The sequence below is a fragment of the Lepisosteus platostomus genome, chromosome 13, assembly GCF_059453375.1.
Source record: "Lepisosteus platostomus isolate fLepPlt1 chromosome 13, fLepPlt1.hap1, whole genome shotgun sequence".
NCBI classification, from domain to species: Eukaryota; Metazoa; Chordata; class Actinopteri; order Semionotiformes; family Lepisosteidae; genus Lepisosteus; species Lepisosteus platostomus.
In genome coordinates, this window is record NC_142623.1 from 36419230 (window position 1) to 36443609 (window position 24380).

At 35.1% G+C, this 24380-nt stretch overlaps 1 protein-coding gene across 5 annotated transcripts in view; it reads right to left on the minus strand.

Moving 5' to 3' along the window:
* Positions 1 to 762: 762 nt before the first annotated feature.
* The window catches only part of spock1 (SPARC (osteonectin), cwcv and kazal like domains proteoglycan 1), a 254265-nt gene continuing 230647 nt past the window's right edge, over positions 763 to 24380 (minus strand). For all 5 annotated transcript variants that reach the window (XM_088604498.1, XM_088604496.1, XM_088604495.1 and 2 more), the window contains 5 exons: positions 17164 to 17283; positions 10536 to 10757; positions 7993 to 8055; positions 5617 to 5754; positions 763 to 5518 (listed from right to left, as the gene is read on the minus strand). In XM_088604498.1, the coding sequence (XP_088460624.1) occupies positions 5328 to 5518; positions 5617 to 5754; positions 7993 to 8055; positions 10536 to 10757; positions 17164 to 17283 (734 nt within the window). In that variant the 3' untranslated portion in view covers positions 763 to 5327. The remainder of the gene's footprint in view (positions 5519 to 5616; positions 5755 to 7992; positions 8056 to 10535; positions 10758 to 17163; positions 17284 to 24380) is intronic.

Below are 24380 nucleotides of genomic sequence, written 5' to 3' on the forward strand. Positions count from 1 at the left end.
CGAAATTTTGATAAGACTTGAGAGAGATGAAGTTGGACCATCATATTCTCTGCAGGGAACCAACACCTACAGCCAACACCCTCATCAAAAACCTTTTAATCCTTATACTTTAATGTGTTCAGAGGTGAATTTAACTTTATGCTAATGATCAATGAGAGACATCTTAACACTGATTGATTTATTGTGGCAGGTTATTTAATGTCCTCCACTCTTGAAAAATAAGTTCTTACTTCATATGCTCTTGCATACAGTAACTGCATGAAAACATTGCTGCATGCAATGACAGCTGTTATTGTAGGATTGCTGTGCTATACGTGGAACTTTTAAAAACACCTGTCAGTTTGCATATTTTTCAGGCAACGACATACAGGTATGAAACAGTATGACTTTTAAAAAAGTTTTTTCAAGTCAGTTTAGATATTTAAAACTGGCATATTTAATTTAGTGGAGAAATTACATGCTGCTTCGAAACGGTAACACCTCAAGACACCAAACTTAGCCAAACAAGGAATAATTATATTGAAGTAAATAACACTCATTTACTATGATGACTTAATATGAAAGGGCAAGGTTTACAGATTATTAGTTTGTCCAAAGGAATATTAGCTTTGCTTATTTCCAAATACTCTGTGAGTAAGAGTCTAAACAATGTACAATCACTGTTTGCAGGATAATTTAACAATGTAATAACATATTCATGGTGGATAGATCACTCTTTGCTGTTCTAAAGTCACTTTTTAAAGAAAAAAACATTCCAAAAACTCATTTATAACTCTTAAATAGCTATATCAGGATTGTTTATATAATTTCAGAATACATTTATTCCATTACAGTCAAAGAGGAAAGTTTCTGTAATATTGTGGGAAAAAAATAGATTAAATATGTTGTCTTTCAGATTAAAAATGTTCTACTGGAGTGAGTGAGAAACTGAGGGTCTATTTCAGAGTACTGAGTACCAAGTATGCTGGACAATTTGATGTTAGGGTTCACCTCAGATGAACATCTGTTGTATTTTACAGTTCATATAACTAATACACTAGTGGCTGGCTGCTGTGTTATCCAAAATTAGATAACAGTCTATTTCTTCATCTGCATTTAAATATATTGATATGCAATGAAAATGTAACATTCTATACTCTAGCAATAGCTTAGTGGACACATACTGTAAATAAAATTATTTACAATTTAAATAGTGAGAAGACATTTTGACTCTGCTTAGTGCTCTTCCTTGGGATAACAAAATGACAAGATTGACTGAGTTAATTTCATGAAAACACCAGATATTCAGTGTTTCTTTTTAAAGAACAGTTAAAATTGCCAAAAATAGTTTGTAGAAAAACTGAATAAATAGTCATTTAAAGGCATGATTTTAATTAATGCAAGAGTAATGAAGATTTCCCTGTTGCCATTGGCATGGTTGAAGGCAGCTTGTCCAAGAGAGACGTTGCCTGAAGAATGATATATTCAGCTAATATTCTACTCTATTTCAGCAGAACAGTTTGGAGAAACTAGGGAACCAGAATAGTGAGTGACAAGCCACATTTTGGAAGGTTGAGAGTTTGCCAAGGCTCTTACTTCACATCCATCTGATCCATCTGCTTAGTGATTTTCAGACTGCAGTGATTGTAACATAAGAAATTCCAGGAAGAAATAACCTGCACATTAGCAAAATAACTGTAGACTGCCATCTGCATGAAAATAATCAGCGCGCTCATAAGTCGGTCATGGGTATAGCTGACAGCTGAGTGACAAAAATGCCACCTAAGGTGATCACAGAGAGAGTGACAGTGTTTTAATCAGGATTGGATGATGTTTCACTCATGAATGACTTGATAGAAGACAACACTTGTTTGGTTTCTTGGTGAGATGTCATGGTGAGTGTTACACTGACATTTGCCTTGCTCAAACCAGCTGCAATAGTCCAACCTTTGCCACAGGAAGAGTGGTAGAACTTTCCAAAGCAGTCTATCCAGAGGCTGATAAGGTCTATGCATCAGTGCTTTAAGAACAAAGTCCAATAATTAGTTTTGCCAAAATAACTAAGCATGACAATGCATACCAATGTCATTTCATAGCTAAAGTCTGTCACAATTCCTTTATGTTCTGTGACATTGTTTATATTCCAGTGTGTATTTTTTGTTGAAATGTGCATCAGTATATATATTCTACCTCCCACGGTCAAAATGCAGTGAATCTTAGGAAAACATAAAAGATTATACCATGTGAGGGGGATATGCATTGTGAAGAAATGAGTTGAACTGCAATCATAACTTATGTATATATTCAGAAATAACATCTCACTGTAGCATTGCTGGTCATATAACAAAATTAAAAAAAGAAACACACAAACAAACAAATAACAAAATATCTTGCATACCTCTTAGCAATTACTACAACTAGGACAGTTGAATCATTTTAAGTAAATATTAGTGTCAGGTGTTTGAGTCAGAACCAGACTGGCCTAGGAAAACCGTATGAGTGCTAACCTTAAAAACTCCAACCAGGAGCTCTTCTCTTAAAGGGAATATTTACTCATCTCATATCATCAACTGTCAGTACATTCTGTATGTAATGAATCAACAGTGCCATGCTTTGGCAAGTTTTCTCAAACATCTGCCTTTTGATCCATATTTATTATTAGCCAAACACTGTTCAAACTTTCACTGCATTGTATTCCAGAAAAACAAGATTGATTTTCTTGATATTCTTATGTTCTTTTCCAAAGCAATTGTTTGATTGTAGAATTTACGGTATTTAAAAAATAAAATCCTATTGACTATTTTAGAATTAGTAACAGCTCACATTCAATTTAACAGACAGAAAAGAAAGCAAGCACATTATTTAGTCATGCTCCTAGTATTTCACAGTAAGCTTCTCCTGTGCTGTTTAGCAGTACAAACCTGTGAAAACCAACACTTGTGTTAATTGTTCCACATGAAAGAGCACATTAAAAGAGTACCCCTTAAAATTGCGACACATGAAATGCCCTCACTGTCATGTACAAAATAATTTAAACAAAGGGGAGAAAAAAGGCATATTGTAAAATATTGCAAAAGAAGTGATCCCCTGTCATTTATTCTGCTGCAGCTTTCAAAATTACCAGCAAAAAGAGCATTTGAAAGAATTAAGACTTTAAAAAGAAAAAGAGGACAGACTTCAACAGAAGGATAACATACAATCTTTTCTCACAGTATAAGTAGTTACTCAAATAAAGGTACACCTTTTTGTGCATGTCTTAAAACTTACTTAATAATCATCTTTCTTATACCATAAAAGCACTGAGGTGAAGGGCCAATGGAAATTACCTTGAGAACTACTACTGGACATGCATGAGAATACAAAGTCGGGCACATTTTAAAGTCGTACAGTACATTCATTTAGTATACAGGGAGCTTGCAAATAAATTCAAGGCAGCAAATGCCTTTATTTGCAAGAGAAAAGTACTGAAATAAAATTTGAATGCCAAAATCCCACTCTTTTGACAGGAACAAGATTATGACATAAAATGGGTCTACCACAAAAGAGTTTAAGGCAAAGCCACAAAAATAAATGTGTGTATTAAATAAATCATAATACAAAAAACTGTTATTGGGATTCAAGACCTCCAGAAAGCCATACCATTTGTTCAGCTCTGCATGATTGAGAAGGGGATTATATGTACAGTAGTCATTCCTTACTATTGATGGAAATATATCAATATCCTACTGCATGGAAACACTCTATAGCTTACATCATATGTTGCACTATGTTTATCCCATCTGTACTGTATATACAGTATGTATCATAATGTGTCATAATGTGTTAATTCAACTACTTGGTGCCAAGGGCTGTGGGCATGCAAGAGACTGTTGGAGAAATAAACTATCGTGATACAAATGATAATATCTGTTGTGTCTCTAATCTGCAAAAATGCAGCTGACCTAAAAATAACTATCTGTCTCAAAATAGCCTGTGATGCCTGAAGATTAAAAAAAAGAGGATCCAGACCCTTTCATATTTATAACTGCTTGACATTCAGTACAGCAATCAATGAAAAATCAATAAGACAAACTGAGAACTGTGGACGCAAGTCATAACAAAAGCTCACGAACCCCAGAGGATGACTTAGTTAAATTTAACACGACTAAAACTCCTTATTGTAAACTAAGCCTTGTGTCAGATGTTTGAAGACCTGGCTTAACTTTAAATTAGGAATACATGTCAACTCAGGGTAAATCGATGAATGCAGACCAACCAAAAGAGCCTGAATCATTTTTAATTTATATTCTTACTTTTTGTTACTAAGCCTTTTTTTTCCCTCACAGGTTTACTTTGCTAATATTTGTTCTCTTTTATTATATGACAATCAAAAGGTGTTTACTTCAATGTGATACATTTTGAACGAACAATAACCAGGTTGGAAATGAAGTGCTATACAAAGTAACAAAAGTGATGGTGTGTGACTAGAAAGTTATTTTGGAAAGAAAGCACAAATCACAAAATCTCATTGAAAGAATAAGCCACAAGATGAATGGAATCAAGCTTGAGCAGAGGAGATGTGGGGATATTAGTTGAAAATAATTCAGAAGAGCTACATTAATTCAAAGAACTCTAATTGTACACAGGATGTTAATTAGTTTGAAACAAGTATATAAATTAAAGGATTTGAATATCCACATAAAAATTATAGCTTTCCATATAGGGGACTTTGTTATGTACTGTATAATTAGACAAATTATAAGAAAAACACAAATTTGACACAATTGGTAAGGATGTTGCAGAAAAACCAATGAAGCATTACAGAATGCTACTAAGACATGTCGCCATTATTGTAACAAATGTGCTTTAGTTTGACAGAATCTATGGGGATCAAACTGCACACCTTAAAAGCCAAAAGCCTTCTTTATGAAACCAGCATATACAGTACATCTGCCTTATCTCTGAACAAAAACTGCTGGTCACATTGTATTTCACCAATGTCAAAGTCAAACTTCTCTCAGACTACAAAAAACAAATCTTCATGTTTGACTTTCACTGTGTTTCTAATTTTTGTTTTTTTTCAGTCTCATTGAATCTACAGAATTTCTGCCCACCAGCGAATTTAAAAAGAAGCTTCTGCCATTAAACATTCAGATTTGGTACTGATGCAGAATAGGCAAAGGTGTGGTGTTTGTAGAGAATTTAGCTAGGAAAGGGAGGACACGCTTGTTTTACTGTTGTAATTGTAGTCTAAGATAATGGGAACATCTGTTTTTTTTTTCATTTCCGTAGCATGAGAGAGAAGTAACTGTGGAATGGCTTCAGATCTGTGCAATAAATGAGAGTCCCTGGAAAAGGTGTTAGAAGAGCTACCAGACGTAACCAATCTCATCATCTTTGTCATCCTCCTCATCTTCATCATCCTCGATGGCACCTCGTGGGTGAACTCTGACCTTCCGCTCCTTCTGCCGACTGGCCTGATCCCGTTCATCCTCCTGGTCATCCAGGAGGATCACAGCTCCTCCGCTGCCAAAGTCGCCTGAGGTCTCCTGGTCTTCCTCTGCAGACAGAAACACAATGGGATAAAAACAGAACTACATTAGCGGTACCTGCACAGGATTCTGTGTTCACTTTCTCATGTGCATGCTTGGCTCTTACCACAGGTGGGGTTGCCTTGTTTCCTGGACCCTGCTATCTCATTGCCATATTTATCAACACACCAGCACTGCCCCGTGCTTCCATGGCACTGAGTGGGCTTGAAGTAACCTTCCTCGTTGCATCTCGGGATGAAAGCTCCTGAAGGCAAAAAAAGAATTAAACAAATTGATGTTATACATAAAGGGTGTACAGCTCCAGTCAAGAATCCTAAAGTGTAATAGATTTGTTACATCGTCAGCAGCTAAAGAACCAGGAAATTTCTATTTATTTTTTTAAGTAGCCTAGTAACTACTAAACAAACAACTACCCTTAAATGGGAACTGCATTCTTGATTTCCTAGACCAGTTATTAAATCTCGCTAACGAAATAAATTAACTGATGGTATCGCAAAACTTTACAAATTCCGAAACACAAAATAGTGAACTTTGGGAAAGTACTGTATCGTCACCATGTTGTGGCAAACGGCTGGTCTCACCACTGAGTTTGCAAGAATTGTGTCGTAGATTGGCCCTTCCTGTTCATTACTTAATGAGCTTAATGTTCCAATGTTAACAAGTGAGTAGTATTCATTGGCAAAACTGTCTCACAGTCAAGAGCAATAGTTCTATTGGATTAAAAGAGATGTATTCACAAGCCTGCTTGTTTAAAATTTAATAGGGCCGGTTCATGTCACTGTAGTTTTTATTGCCTCGTTCTGATGACAATGTGGTGCTGATTCATACAGTACCTGGTAATTTGATCTATTTTGTGATGTAAATTAATGATTTTACACATTACTGTGCACATTTTACTTTCATTGAAGTTTGAAATGCACTCTTTGATGTTGATCTTTTTTAACCCCAAAATATAAAAATAATGTGCAGTCCCCCTTTAAACAGTCCTTATTTCAGAAAAATATATTTAGGTAATCCATAAGCAGCACACTAGAGGACATTTACTGTACCTGTATATTCACAATTTTGTTTTTTTACCACACTTACATTTTGTTTACTATATTTATCTGTAACTTTGCAATGGTACCACGTAAGGCAGTACCCCTTTAAGAAGGAAGCCTTCAGAGATGGGGTTTCTTTAAATGACTTGGTATTGTTCATTTCCGTTGTGTTGATACTATAGAATAAATATTGATACTATACAAATATGGTGTGCCACAGTGGTTGGGCCTGATATGCACAATTTATATCTAATTCTTTATTCACCACCATTATATTACAAAGGTTAATTTGCAGTCTCCTTGAAGAATGTTATTCTTCAAAGATTATTAATTCACTCATTTACTACCCTGCCTTTACTGCACCTTCAGCCCTTATGCTACTGGATGGAACAAGAATGTAACACAATGAATCCCAATGAATCACAAAGTCTAAATTTATAAATATTCACACCCAACATTAAGTATGCAAAGCTCAACTACTGAGATATGAGCAGGAAAATTACAAAATAATAAAATGCTTGAAATTTTAAAAGGCAAAATAAGTAAATATCTCTGTATCTACTTCTCTGTATCTATGGCCACTAGTATGATATTTGCATATCACCAGTTTAACACATTTATGAATACAACTACATGTATACCTTTATACTTTTATCTTCAAATCAAGAGAGTCAATGACTTTTCTCTTTTTGTGAAATAATATTTGCAAGGAACATTAAATTAGGAACACATTACACTCAGATTACAAGCTTGTTTTCTGTAGATCGTATGTCAATAAGTTACAAACTGAATTTAGTATTGTCACTCTTAAGTCATTCATTTCACTGTTACTAAAAACATCAAATTTAAAATATGCATACAGTATGCATACAATAGAAGGACATAGAATTTTTAAACAAATATCCCAAAAATATGTTACAGTGAATTGCATGATTTAATTCTTAAATCATTCACCTAAAAATTACACTATCACTGCTTTGTCAATACTATGCACGTAATACACAGAGAGGAATCACCATTTCTAAAAGTAATTACATGAATTTAAAATCTCTCCTGAAGCTCTTGCCATGTAATCATACTTTTTATACTGTAACAGTATTTGTCATTTAAAAAATAAAACAATATTGGTAGTTTAATTTATTTATTAAGCAAGCTGCCAAAAAACTGAATGAATGGATACAACAATGTCTGGAAGTGCAGGTACCATGTCTGATTATTAGCATTCATTGAATAGCAAAATGTAATGCAAAGTTCATCTCTGCTTCTTTATATGTAAAAGGAAGATGAGGCGCAGAGAAAAAATACAGTAGGGAAATAGATAGTGCTATTCAGGCTACATCTACTGTAGCCTTACCAGATATAAAGTTTCACATGCCAGTAGGTTCTCATTCATCAATTCCGACACCTTTCTGACACAAACTAATTGCTTGGGCAGTACTCACCTACAAGGGCCTTCCGCCTGCTTTGGTTTTGAATTCTATTAATTTCATTCTGACATGGGAGGCCTGCAATGAAATCGAAGCAGACAGTGTTACATCCCACATGACCTGACACACAAACCCCCAATCAACAACGTCTTAAGCAAACATGTTTGCCCTTTGCATTTGTAGCTCTTGCACTTCAAGGGGCACAGCTGATGTCTGAACCATGTGGGAAGGGGTCTAAAGAGTGATACAGCTTTTTGAAATCCCAATTATGTTTCAAAAGGCCATGGAGAGATTGTATTCACTGTTATTCCAGCATACACTCTCACACGACCTTGTGTCGACAGCTTATAGGTAACAAATGTAAGAAGCACAAATAGCAACTCCTGTGGGTTTAATACAGAACCGCCGAGCTTCCTATCCTTTACTTATTAAGTTAATATGGTATGCTGCTTGTTTTACATTGTATTTATTTTACTTTGGGAGGTAATGAGGGTTTTTAGAATGTGTAATATACAACTGCAAATGCAGAAAAGACAAACTGAGTAGAGTGCAGGAAGCCTAGAGTCAGCACTGTAGTTAGAGTGAGTCACTACATTCAGCTTACATGTATATATATATATCATTAAAAAAGAAATGAATGAAAATGTTTTCTGTTCATCCTTTTTAATGAGGTATTACATGATGCAGGAGCATTTGTAGGACAAGTCTTTTGACTCATTGCTTGCTGCTGTGTGACAAAACAACAATGAATCAAAACCAAATTCAGATTTGCAACGAGTTTGTTATAAAAGAAGATGTCCCTTCCACCAAACACCTGAATTTGAAGTATGTAACAGAACTTGTCATGACAAGCAATGTATTTTTTTAAATCAGTTACTATTGCATGACATCTCCAGAAATGCACCTCTTCAACGTTCTTCAAAAAACAGAATTATTCTTTTCACCTCATTTTTAATTTGCAACTGCTGTACTATCTTTAATTCTTTCTGACAGATTTGACTGTGGCAGTCTTCTGTCATGAACCTAAAAATTCCCAAGCTTTTGTAAAGGGTGAATAGGAGCCACCTGGAAATTCTTCTTCATGCAGATTTTATTCAACAGGGTCATGCTAAGAGCTGAAAATCAGAGCAGACCAAGCAACTAACTTTCCTAGCCCTTTATCTCCCAAGCCTGAGATCAAAACCGGTCACATGTGAAATATCTTTAGTGGTCAAATCAAATCCAGTGACAGTAGTTTGCTTGGGGATAGCCTATGCTTGTAATACAAGAGCAATTCAGGTCAAACTTAACTTCACAGCCATGACAAGGGTTGTTTTGGGGATCTTATTAAAGGAAGATCAAGAAATATCAAGCAGAAGATAGAAAAGTAAAACTAACAATTAATTAATACAATAAAAGAGGTCATCACCTAAAAACAACACAGTATAGATAAGCAGGTTTCTGTTTTTGAAAATGAAAACAGTCAACAGAATTGTGATCATGATTGGGATAGCAGATGAGTGGTATTTTTTTAAGGATGAAATTTGAACACCAACATAATGAAAAATGATGACAAAAAGGCACTGTCTGACATATTTCTCTTTGTAAATACAAATGGGCTCTCCTGCAAAATGTAAAACATTTTACCTCTAAAAATGTGGTAGATTAAATGTAAGTACTATTCCAAGAACAAGACTGATTTTTATAACTGGAAGCTCTTTCTTACAGTGAATGTGTACTGTGGGTACAGGTATGCTGTATGAGTAGACATACACAAAGATAAAATTCCTTTATACACAGGGCAATACTGCATTGTGATTCACATGGTATGGCAAGGTGATAAGAAGATTTTAAGGCGAAACCTTCAGTTATTACACTATAAGACCTTTCTGTTTGGAAGATTTTTATATGGTTTTGTAGTGCACGTTTTAAGGTCTAGCAATGCCAATTAAAGCTGTCTGGTCTACTGTAAATTAGTGTTATTTGTTCAACTGCGAACAATGTTTACTGTTCTAATATTTACAATGCCAAATTTGCCTGGTTGGTACAGTAAGTCTATTCCATTCCATCGAAACCTGTGTCAAATCATAAAAAGTGATATCAAATCAACAATAAATATGGTACCCCCACAATTAGTTTTAATTTTTTAAAAAAAAGTTGTTCTGTGAAAGTATTTGGCACCCTTGATATTAAATCTTTGTTAGAATGAAAGATAACAGAGTTCCACATGTTTTATTATTTTATGTTAGGAAAAATGTATGATTTTGAATTCCTGCAGCACAGGCTTTTATGAGACATGTCACTCTGTAACATTTCATTACAAAATCATAAATCTCTCTAGAGCAGAGAGAGAGAGAAAAAAGAAATGGGCTGTGCAAAATTAATAATGGTATGTTTCAAATGATGCTTCAAGAGAGAAGGAAGGAATTGCAAAACAAAAACGGGAAGCAATAACATTCAACAAATCCTGGGGTCAAAGCTTGATATAACAAGCCGTTGACAGGCATCTGCAAATGGAACTGAGTAGTTCTAAAATCAGAAACTGTGCTGCATGCTAATGGCAATAATGAAGTCTCTACCATCTGGCTTCTGGAAACAGTAGCACCATTCATTGTTGGAGAGTTTCCCATCCTTGAAGGAGTCACAGGAGTTGAAGAGGGGCTTCATGCACTGCTCATACTTGTCCAGGTAAATGGCACTAAGCTCAGTGTGATCCAGGAGCAGGTCATAATTCATATCCAGCTTGTTGAACATCCAACCTAGGGAGTCTTTACATATGGGAAGGATGCTGGTGTCAAACCCTAGAAAGGGAGAAATAACTCTCAGTTCAGCAACTTTAATTCTTAAGTGGTTCTAAACAGCAGTGGAGCACCTACGCAGATTGTGCTCAATGTAGCATCAGTTGACTTCAAATACAGTAGGTTCCACTACAAAGAATCTCATCACAGTGGAATTACAGAATAGGTTTGATTGAATTCCATGACCGTTACTTGTGTAAGAAAATGTCTTTAGAAATAATCCCATTGATTTAAGAAGATAAAGTTTATAAGATGAAGCCTAGAATGATTACACTAGAGATTACACAATTGGGTTTAACAGGCAATTTGTGGTGCGATCACATGGTATTCCAGATGGCATGGTACTTTCCTAATAGATGGATTATCTATATCACTAGCATGAGAACTAAAAATTGAGAAAACACACACTAGATATTATTAACATTGAATTCATTCCCAATAGTAGGCAGAGAAAATAACAATTATTTTGAGTTAGACTTCCTGTGCAGAGAAAATAGACAAGCAATGCTAATCAGGGTGATGAGTAGAAAAAGGAGCTGAAAAATTGAGGTAGTCTGTTAAAACGGGTTTCTGTAGAACAATATACAGTACTACAATGAATATGTTGAAACAATATTTAACAATAAACTAATATCAGGTAAATATTTAAGTTTAAGAGTGAGAATGTTGCAAATGGAATGATTCAAATGATTGTGATAGTTTTTTTTTTCATTTTTATAAATACCCTTACTTTTCTCCACAAACAATGGTGTTTATGACTGATATTTACAAAGCAAAGACTGAATATGTAAAATATGTAAATAAACACATTCACATCCTCAAAAGTGCCACTGTATGGTAGGTGTAACCTTTAAGTGATTTTTAAAGGCACTCAGTTTTACAATTTCAAAATTGTAGTCTTTATTCTTCTACTTAAAAATGCTCGTACATCTCTGAATATGAAAGGACAAATTTCATTGAGCGTTGGGAATAAAGATAACAGACAATACAAGCAAGTAAAAATATGTCTATGAAGATAGTAAAGAACACAAGGCTTGGCAATTGCATATTCTTTTTTTCCTTTTCCCGAGACCTGTACCAATTACCTGTCTGAAAGAGCTTTAACATTAACGGTAACTTTTACATATTGTGAAACAAGAAACAGAAGGCCCTAGAGGACATTCTAGGGCACAGTAACAATTCTGACATAAATATTTCATGCAGCAGAAGATGATAGATGTATTATTTAATTTTCTCTCAAAGATCCTCAAACAGAGAAGAGATGCAGAGAGAATACGCTACCCATTGAAGGAAGATTTCAAGCAAACCCCTTTCACTCTTGGAAGATTGTTTTTCTGAAGAGCACATATCATTGTGTTGCTCATTTTTCTGAGTGGAGCTGATCTGTAACAGTGAATTGCTGCCTTATCTCAACAATCAGCAGACCCAGGTAACCTAATAATTAAGTCTTTCCATCCCATTGCAACCCCTTCCCTCTTTTTTGGAGTTTAGCATCTCAGGACTAACCAGATCTAGGTAGTTCTATCATACACAGCTGATAATTGAATCAAATGGCAGACGAAAATGTGCACACAGGGGCCGAATATGTGAACAGACAAACATAGGACAGTATTTCAGATAGATTGTGGACCGAAAATAAGTGGTGCTTCGATTCTGTTTGTAAAAAAAACAAGCAATCCATGAAGGACATTTTTGTGAAAATTTTGTAACTCACTAGCAAAAGGATTAGTACAAAGAATAGAATGTCCCACTTCATTTTTTACCTTTCTGATTGTATTAAATATTTGTATAAAATTAAACATGAACAGATTCATTTTGAAATCCACATCATAATTCCATAAATAGCTTAAGTGTAGCCTGGATATTTGTGCCCTACTTTTGTTGCTTAATAGTAATTAACAATAATTTGAACCTGTATAATTATTACCGAAACAAGAAAAAAAAAGTTTGTTTTCAGTGTGATCAAATTCAGAAATCATTTAAATTTTTTTTAAACTGTTTTACTCTGAGATCAATCTAAGTTACAAACAACACAAAAAAGTTTATCAAAAGCTGAAGAACAAAGAAAACCTCTACAACTGTCAGGATGTTGAAACATATTAAAAGCTAGTTAAATTAAATGGAATTTGGCAGGAGAAACAGATTTAACACTTCACAAACTTGTTAATAGAAAGAATGTTAATTAAAATAAGAATTGAAAAAGCGGATAAGGTGAGGATTCCAGAACATTATTCTTCTTTTCCTTTGCAAAATAATTATTTGATTAAAATTCATTGTGTTTATTAATATTTATACATCATCTTGTGTTATCTGAATTTCAGGTCAATCTGGCCTTTTGAGATTGTTTTAAGTGTAGCCTTATGAATTGAATTTCCAACAGCATATGAATATTTAAAAATTTCCCTCTAGCAAGGACAGATACCATTTAGTTTAACAAATCAAACTTCTATCCACTGCAGCATGTGAATCTGATTGAAATACTGAACAAACAGAACACAGCAATCATCTATTATTAGAGAAATATTATTATTATACTGTCTTTTTCCATGTACTGTCATACTTCTTTGGAATTGTTTCCTACTGCTTCTGCCTAGACAATCACTATGCTAACAGAATCTACCTGTTATATTTATTTTATTACAACCTTAGGTGACTAGGAAGTGTCTCCTAGAGTTTAGATAAAGTTTGTGACACCTGGCACCTCTAGATTCAAAGCAGAGAGGATGTACTGTATGCTGACATGTGGGGAGTCCTTCAGCAAAAACGATTGTAATGTTTACCTTGGTACACGTACAGTAGGTAAATTGTGGGTTAATGATTGTCAATGAGCAGTACACCATATAAGATCACATTAAGAGCACAGAAAGAGAACAAGTAAGAAGAACAGAGAAAAGAGAGGAGTTGGAACTTGAAGATTGTGCCAGGCGAGAGCCCCTGCTTCACAATCATCCAAACAAAACCTGACTGGAGCTAAGTATTTGAACCTTGCTAGAGAGAGCATACTATTCTGTGCTTTATTCTGCTATTATCTATTTTTTGGCCTCTGTAGGCATTAAGAGTTTAATACGTAGTAGAAGTCTGGGGGTTTTCTGGGTGATTAAGGTGTTAGGCCTCTGATACGCCTTGTTCTGACATGTACATAGAGTAACTTGTGTGTTGTATGTTTTGTTATGTGTAGTGTACTTTGGATTTTGTCATTGTTAATCAATATTTGTTTAACCAAGTGTGCCTGGATTATTACTCTTTTCAACAAAACTGTGCCAGAGAATTCACATGCCTCTAATTATACCAGCCACTCAGGTATATTCTAGAGAAATATCTTACAAGTTGGGGGTTCTGAATAATTATTTTACTTATTGACTAAACTGCTTGGCCAACTCTTGATTTCTTCCTACTTCCAACTTCCTACTTTTGTAACCCCCCATTTGTAACAATGTATTTTAAGGTATATCAAAACGTAAAGGGAATCTGGGAATTAATCACTAAATACAGTATACTTCACAAGTGGAACAAAGTCCCTTTGCATATCCACTAATGTTTGTCAGTGCTTCACAAAGTGTAGTAAAAGGATTGTTTTGTTCCTGTCATTCCTGTACTGCCGCTGGAACCACGCTGTTATCACTGACGTTCTGGCCTACAAAGGCTTCCTCTAGTGAGTTGAACCACAGGAAATCAGACAGTGAGATGCAAGATGTAAAGATTGTCGGGGTAATACTTAACTCCTCCAACCATCCTAAAGCATGCTGATGCAGTTCTTTGCTGTCCATAAATTGGCCTGACACATGCCCAGTGACTGGTCTTGTTCCAGTCTATGGTGTAGTCTTTCCTTACACCCCGCTTTCGGTAAGAAAAGCTAGCTGATTTTTTCCGTTTTCTTCAAAGGCGTTGTGAATCAAAGTAAGGACGTTGAGAAAGCACACTTCCTCAAGAAAGCCTCCTTCAATATGCATAATCAGATTGCTATACTCAGTTTTATACTTCTCAATTCATTCTCAGAACAGGCAATGGTTCAGAGCTTTTGAAGCTATGAAATCCACACTGCTGGTGACAACCTCTGTTCTACTTTTCACTTTTTACTGCTTTGCTATTTTTACTTTGCTTACAAGAGTTACATAATCATAAAAATCCCTTAATCCTTTAAATAAATAAAAAAGTATTTTTATTTAATTTCACCAGATAATTCTTCTCACATACCTGGGGCAACATCACACAAAATGGACAATATTTCTTCCAAAACTGCCTTGTCTCCTCAAAAACATTCAAGTGCATTCAAAATATCTTCACACCTTGTCTTCCCTTCCAATTGAATTAAACACAGGAGAACCACACAGAAGCATGTATCTTTTGGACAGAGATGTCAGACACAAAATTGCAATACATCGCATGCATCTGTAGTCTCATCAAGAGCAAGATTAGAAAAAGGAGCTTTTGAAACATCTGAAATAACCTGTTGTTGGATGTCTTGAACAATCACTTCAATCTTCCTTAATACTGCAGTATCTGGTAACTGTAGGTTCCTAATTTGTTTCAGCATTTCATTTCTACTGGGGCAGTCTGCATATAAAATTTCAGCAGAAACCACATTTCTTTACAATTTCTGTATTCTCTACAATCCCTAAAATAAAGCTCTAACATCCATGTCATTTAACTGAGCCAGCAGATTTTAACTTTTTTTTTAAGAGCTGATGAGCTGGCTGATTAACATCATACATAGACAGCATCTTTCATTACAGTACATTCCCAGTACACAGTAAAAAAAGGTCATTCAAATTACTAGGGTTTAATACAAAAAAAACATTATGTTAATGATAGAGATAGTAGATTGAGACTTACCTTGAAAGTCAGTGTACATCCATAACTAATCCTTCTTTTTACAGTAGCTTCCTCAACAGCTTTATTTACAGACCCGCCATTTACATAAACAGAAGCGCCCGTAGTGTGTTCCTTATGAAGATTATGTCGTGTCTTTGTCATTTGTTTCCCAAATTATTATTCATTAAATACAAAAACATATTTTTTGTCCATAGTATTACCAACAGCTTTTGTGCAATTGCATCTTGGAACATTGATAGATGTTATTTTGATATTGATAGAACATTGATTGAAGATATTTTATTTTTATACAAATGGATCTTTTTTTTCATAGAAGCTTCTTGTATGAAATCCTTGGGAATGAGCTTACAGTACAATCTTATACAGTAGAATAAGATTAGTTACTTGTACGATAGGTGGGATAGCCGGAATAAGTTTAAACTCCAGAAAAAAATCTTAACACTCCACTCAGCACAGAACAGGTTAGCCATTCATTTTCATTAGGAACAGTGTAAAATGCTGATTGGTAAGATATGAATTGTGCTCTGTGCAGTCAATAAACTGGATAGAAGAATATAAGGACGGTCTGCAAAAACATATTTCCAATGATGAGCTTGCAAGTGGAAGAAATATGAGACATACATATATCAGAGTCTTAAAGCTGCCTCTGTAACCATCAGCAAGTCATAGTCAATGGAAAAATCCATTTTATTGCTGCAACAATCCTCATAAAACTTTACAGCAATCCAGCAACTGTGCATTTACTAAAAGCAATGCATACTGAAAGTTCAAGAAGGCATGAATAGGTACTAAAATAAATAATGGTAAGGCTGGTTAGAAATGTATAATTCTGCAATATTTTAATATTATTAACAGACTTCCTCAGCGTTTGTTCATCAGACTTACAGACTTAATCCATTAGGGTACTGCAGATGGAAACTGGAGCACCTGGAGGAAACTCTCATGAATACAGGGGGTGTATGCAAACTCCATGCAGATAGCACCCCAGGTCTGTAAATGAACACGGGGCATAAGCACTGCGAGGCAGCAATGTTAGCCATTGTGCCACTGTGCCAATCATAAATGATCATAAACATTGCCAGTCCATTAGGGTACTTTTCTCACGACGCAGAAATAAATGTGTCTGATCTTTATGAATTCTTGATGGAAGGTGCATGTTTAACATTTCAGGGTTATTCTCTACCATTTTATGAGATATATTTATATTATATTTGACCATTTTATATGTGTCTAGGCAGATGTCCAGCTCAGAAACAGAAAACAGTAAAATCCATCCATCCATTTACTGTAACTTATATACTGAAACACACTGAATAAACAACACAAAATCCAGAAAACAACTAGCAAACATGGAGAGGGCATGCAGACAGCCAGATATAAACCTACAAACCTGGAAGTGTGAAACTGTGCCACCAAGACACTCACAGTAAACCCCATTTAAATTTGTGTTTAAAATTATATTACAATCTCTTTCACTTGGATTTTCTATTGGGGATAGTCCACTTCCTCTAGATGTGAAAAGATTATGTACACATTGCCCTAGTTGACCTCTAGTCAAAAAGCACTTAATACTTACGACCTTGTGCTGCATCAGAGGCAGTAGTGGTTTTAAGATCTCGATTGGCATCTTGGTGAAGGGCACCAAACCAGTCCTTTAACCTGGAGGCAAGGCTTCTCAGCTCATGGTCACTGCATGCTAGAACAATATAGAAGAAACAGAAGTAATTGTAAGACTTATATTGTAATTTTCTATGAAATGTGTTATGTTTTGATATGGGTTGCATGCTGGGATATCAATATGACCATAAACCATGTATACTCGAGATACTGTCTTTGCACCTAATTTGAAACAAATTGAAGACAACACATTCATAAAAGGACTGTTAATATTTGCATCTTGCACCTGTACAATTACCCAGACAAGCTCATATGTTCACCTATCCACCCTTTTTCTCACCACTTTGTCAAGCACAGAGTCATGGGGAAGCTGGAGCCTATCTAAACAAGCAATGGAGGCAAGGCAGGATACACCCTGGACAGGGATACCTGTTCATCACCCAGCCGACACAGACACACACTCACAACAGGGGGAATTTTCCCAGAAGCTGATTAAGCTACTAGCATGTCCTTGAACTAAAGAAAGAAACTGGAGCACCCCGACGAAACCCACACAAACATGGGGAGAATATACAAATTGTATACAGAACCAGTAGCACCCAAGGTTTGGAATATAACCCAGGAACCCAGTACTGTGAGGCAGCAATGTTAACTGTTGTATCACCATACCACCCCTATATGATCATAAATGTTGCAAACATCCATCCTTACTGGAAGATTACAGATATCCTATCTCATTTTAAGGTGTGGCATCTCTTTATCATTAAGCATTTTCAATGATAACTGTACTTACTCTGCCTTTTGTGATTGATGTTGCATATTGCAGGTACAGTGACATTTCAAGATACCATCACACTGTAATAAGTCATTCAAGGACCATACCCTTATCCTGTGAATTAGATGAGCTCATCTATCCAGCTACTTGTACTTTCAAGTAATAAAACAACACTTCTGAAACTCGGGATCTTATCTAACACAGAAGGTTAACACAAACAATGCCCTCATGTGAGATCGCTTGCATATATCTGGTGGAATGCTGCAAGCATGAACAAGTTATTGCTAAAACAGCTCTGCAAAGGCAGAGAATGGCTAACTACGGTAAGCAAGCTATTTTTTTCAGAGAAATTTAAAATTAATTTGATTAGATCCATAATTAGACTTTAATGGATTGATTTTTAAACATTAATGTAATATAAAAAAATGTTTGCCCTGCAGTTTTTAGGATTGAGTTGCCAGGCCCTTATTGGAGTTTTAAACAAAAGTTAGGGAGGAGGTCAAATTCATTTCTTGCTGTTTAGCTTTCTTACATATAGATTAGTGCCTGCTATGTGTCCCTTTTTAGCGTATTTTTAGGAACCTGTCATCCACCCCATTTTCACCCTTGTAGCTACCTCCGTGGTTCATTCCTTATACTGTATGTGAGAGAAGTTTTGGCAGCCTTGGTTTGTTGGCCAGGGCTGTTATAGCCCTATGGCCAAAGAATGCACACACTAAAACACTGCGTACACTACATACACTACCCCTGTATATACAGTACATTACCTCCGTATTCTCACCTCATCATAATTAGAATTTGACCAAACTAGTGAAAAAATAAAGTATTACTAGGTTGCATCATGTACGTTTGATTATTAACATAAAACCTATGTACTTCTTAAACAAGAATTTAATTTATGTAACTTTATGATACTTTGTTTATGCTTTGATTACAGCCAGGAAAATGTCTCAATATAGAAGATCAAACTCCACACAAAGGGCAGTTCAGTCCAGGATCAAACCCAGGTAATCTGTAGGGCAACAACACTAACTCCCATGGCACAACACCACCCAGATGAAAAATCTTTTTGCCGTTTTTTTCTCATCTACGGTAGATAAGTGAGCTGAGGCTGGCCTTGAAACAGAAGCATCTATGCCTTGGAAAGTCAGTATTCCATTTATTTCAGTAGGGGGAAAGCAGCAAGGGGGAGATGACAAATAGCAGTCCGCTCACATGCTTCTGAAGACTTACAAATAGGAAAGACTGCAAAAGCACCAAAATAAAATACACACAGAACCTGCCACCACAGGGATGAAATTAACAGATGAGATGAGGCAGAAACCACAGTAAAACATTCATCTGTAATGTACTTCAAATAGGACAGACATATCCACTGTTTGCATGTTGTAAATAGTTCTCCAAACTTTAACTGGAAAACTATTAATTTATGTGAGTGCAGTCTTATCTGAAATTGAGCAGTTTACTTACTACACCTTTATCTTTATAGGTTATTTTATCCATAATTTGCCGTTTCTATTGGTGCTGCAATATATACAAAATTACACTTTTTAATTTCTGATTTTCCATTCCATCAAATAGCTCATGTACTGGAATATCTTATTTGGGTGAATTCAGTAAATTTAATTTTACAACAAACACCTGCTGTCCTCTCTGATTAGAAATGCCTCTTTGGCAAACATGCCAATTTCTGAGATGACAATTGTGTTTTTTTATTAGCAATCTTCAAAGCAGGGCGGTATGATGGTATACTGGTTAGCACTGCTGCCTTGCAGCTCTGGGGTTTATCTCCCACAGTCCAAAGACATACTGATAGATTAATTAGATTCTGGGAAAATTAGGCCTGGCATGAGTGTGTTTGAGTCTGTGTGTGCCCTGTGACGGACTGGTCTCCTGTCTAGCATATAGCTCACCTTTGCTTGATGGCATAGATTGCAGTTCACCCATGACCCTTAGAAAATGGATGGATGAATTTCTAAAGCAGTGAACTATTGCTTTTGTATCTTTAAAATAATTTCTAAAACCTTTTCTATCTTATATCATCAACATATGCATTCCTTTAAATCTGAGAATATACAGTATCTGACTACGCTCTTTGGACAAATTCATGAGCAGCTATTTTTTGCCACATAGAGACTGTACACAATATGCAACACAAAATATGTCTAATGCATTGCAATATTTTTACATGACATCACTTGATCTGCTCTTTTTAACTACAAATCCTAACATTCTGTTTGCCTCTTTTATTTCTTTCACAAAAGTGAATTTCTCTTACAGCTTGAAATTAATCAAATCAAAGTAGGTTTAAATACCTCCTTCCTTTGTGCATAACCCAGGTTGACTGGATATAAACCACTAACTGAATTTATCTAGGTGTAGCAACTAACTATCATTGAGCCTAGTATTTTTTTGACAGTTTTGTAGCAGACCAGAAGAGAACAACATAAGCCCAAACCTACTGTAGAGACAGCAATGCTGGCTGGTCTTTAGAAACCCAAGGCTTCTCCATAAAAAGCCTGAATCTGTAACCTACTGTAAGTAATGGCATTGAGCCTCAGACGAGCCAAAGTTTTCCTACATTTCTCAATTGTTTTCTTGACAAGGAAATATGAGAGCTGTTAGATAATACAGAAAAATATAATTATATATACTGTATAAATGACAGAAACCTTTGTAAAAATTGAACTCAGGGAACCTGAATTTTAAAAACTGCCCCAATACTTCAACAATAGACTTTTTAGAGATATTGAAAAGGTTACATGTATTACCTTTCCTGTCTTTAAGAAAGAGCCTATGTGAACTATTTGAATGTCTTTGTTCAATATACTTGTATAATCCTTTTATCCTTTCTCTATCTCTTTTTCTTTTTTCCATTCTGGAACACATTTTCTAAAGCTAAATTTCTTAGTAAAAACATCTGTATTTTGCTCCCCTTTGAAGAAAGGAGTAAACTGACATCAAATACCGTAAGAATGTTTTGACATTATCATTTGTTGCAGATAATGTTTTGTTATGATACTGTTTCAGTTCTAGTGCTTGTGATTGAGTCTCCACAAAAGGACTAATTAACAGCAGTAATGCAGCAATTGAGGCCAACTTACAGAAAATCTACTGAGGTGTTAGAGATGTGATGCCACTTAATTAGAAGATAAAATTTTACCGCTTTTTTCACGAACTTAATTCTAGAAAGAAATAGCAAGACAATTATAGCACCATACTATACTGAATATGGAGCATCTCTACACATGCATAACAAATTTGGTACTGCAACTATTTTTCTCATTATTGATTAAATTTGAATCATCCCAGGGGCTCATTCACTGCTGGATAATATATTATTTTCCTCTCAACTTACTTGGCTTGGAGCCAGTTCTAGTGTTTTGATAGCAGTTTGAAATTTTAATCATAGAGAAGAACTTTCACTTTTTTAACTTGTATTTTCAGCCAATTTTCTAACTTTATTTCCTGTGTGCTAGATATCTTTCCTTCTGTCTGCGTAGACCTATGGGACAATTAATAAAATGTGTTTATTTCGCATCTGAATTCATTTTAATGTTGTGTTTTAATCATTAATATTTTAAATAATTTATAATAAACACAATAAATTTATACATTTATAGTCATTTTTGTACATACTGCATCACTGAGATGGCTAACCCATCTATTAAAATTTTTCAGAGGCTACTACTGCAATATATTGTGTCATTAAATCCCCCAAATATTTACAAATGTCTGTGGAGATTTGGGACTCCTGCAGTTTATGCAGTTCTATGTGAGATACTGTATAGTTCTATGTGAGGTAATAGTTGAGTACCTTTTCTGGCCACATACAGTACTCCATGTACTGTTAATGGTTGTTTTTTACTGCCCAACCACTGCAAATCTTTGAAGCTGTCTGAATTGACACATTAGTAAAGTTGTTTTTTTGCCAGCAGTGACAGACAACAAGTATGTGAACCTTTTGTCTTGGGAGGTTAGTCTTTATAGTAGACAAATTCAGCATTCAGGAATCATGAAATATACTGTACTACTGTATAGTATGTACAGAGCCACACTGACCAAATGCTTTGGTTTCAGTTTCAGTGATTAACATTCAGAAAATATAAACTTCACAGTGATGGAAAATAAGATAAAGTAAACAACATATTGCACACACGACTCCGAATTCTCTAAGAAGCATGTAAGACCATATTATACATTGAACAGATACAGTACATAAATATGCTGATAAATTACATTCAAGAATCATTTTACTCTGGAGGCTCAGTACTTTTCTATAAACCATGATTTGCACCTTTATATCTCATAGCTTTACTCTTATGTCTTTTTTGTTGTTTATTCTGTTGTATAATTTTAAAAAGAAATAAAAGAAGAGTGGATATTTTACACTTTTTTTCACCCAGGAGGTGTTCTCTTCTTTGTGTTTTTATCAGTTCAGCACAGTGATAATCTGTATACAAATGAGTTTTTCAAGAAGATGGTGAAAAGCAAATTGAATGACTAAAGAAAGACTCAAACTGACACCCCCAAGTGGAAATAATAGAAGAGTTTGTTTTACTGTCTTCACTTAATTTGATGTCTTGGAAAGCTGTTGAACACCACAACCAATAAGAGTGAAGCTTGCACTGAAATGATTGAGAGGAGACCCGCACAAACACCCACAATCGCATTAGTCAAGTATTAATCAGGTTTATCTGTCCACTAAGGGTCTGAACTATGTTTTTCACATGTTACACGTGTCTATGTAATATTTCATGCCTAAAGCCATGCGATTTTGAAACCATATAACACTACGTTTTGTTCCTTTATCAAACTTGCTCTGGCAGCAAAGAAAATACCATGCATGTAAAAAAAATATTGTTTTTCAAAGTTACCTTTCCAAACTTTAGTCTCAGTGATGTTTGTTTCTCACGCCTTATTATTCATGCATTTCTTAATTGAATCAGCCACTTTTGTTAAGCACCAGTCCTAATCTATTCTGTCAGTGTAAATTGAAAATCTATACTCAGCTTTGCTGATGGATGACTCAAAGCACATTAGAGAAGGTATAGGGGGACATCAGGATTAATGAACCTTTAGGATGGGGAGACAGAGGTAGCCTTAATTAATTCTCTTGTGCCAAGCCCCCAAAGGCAAAACAGGCTCTTCACACAAACAAATGTATTTTCAGTCTTTAAAGAATGAATAAGGGAAAAGATTGCTCTTTTGTCTTTATTGTGACATATTGATGTTCGAGATTTATCATACTAAGACTATTAAATGTTGTAAACAATAAATAAAAAGAACGTAACAAATGCTTTATTCTGCAGTCACAGCCTATGTATAATATCTACACTATTCATGCTGTGCACATTCTTCATCAAACAGACACATACTGCACCAGAAACTGTATTTACCATACCTTCTACTGTATGAAGTTTTTTTGTAACATACTATCACATTTTGAAAATTTAGGATACTAGCTGCCTAGTCTGTAGCATATCACTTTAATTCATCTTTCAAGATCATAGTTACTTTTCTAACAAAAACATTATTTGCCTAACATAATGTGTAAAAGTTCTGGAAAATGGAAAAACGAATCCCTGAATATTTATAGATAAGTTGTGTACATTACAATACAATCATAATCACAGAAACAGTCAGAATCTCTATAAATGAATATGCTACAAAACAATTTGTATCAGAACTGGCTAACAGAATAAAAAATAGGACAAATGGAAGTGATTGGCAACACTATGGTGAACAATTTTTTAAATTGTAATTAAGATCAATAAAGCAAACTGCCTGCTTCATATTTAATTGAAAACAGGTGCTCAAGTTTTTTGTTTTTTTTTTTCTTTAATTTGACATTATAGACCTTTTTAGCAAATATGTCATTTCTCTTTCAGGATGTAGACAGATAGTTGTGTGGAAGGATAATAGATTGGATTTACACTCGCTCATGTCACCCATTTATCTACTTTAATTGCCATCATACATAATCATAGTCTCATTCTTTTCATTTTCACACAGCCATTTCATTGCAATGGATTTGGTTCTGAAAGGGATGTGTTCACGTTTTCTGAGCTGCAACGGGATTAATCCCATGCACCTGTTCCTCAGATCCTCATGAATGTACTAGTCTTTGATGTCTTTGATTTCTTTTGCATGCTTTCCTGCGAGGCAAAGGTAACTCAATACATATCATTTAGTGGTTTAAGTTTGAAAAGTAGATGTTAATCACTTAAGTGTCTGAAATATCACTAAAGCTTCATGATAGAATGACAAAGAAATTGAAATAATCTTTCCTGAAGAGGATCATATACAGTATATTTGCTGTTACTGAATTTACACCATTTTGTAACATTAAAGCAGGCGTCAAAATCCCGTTGTAATCAGAATTTCTCCCAACAGTTCGA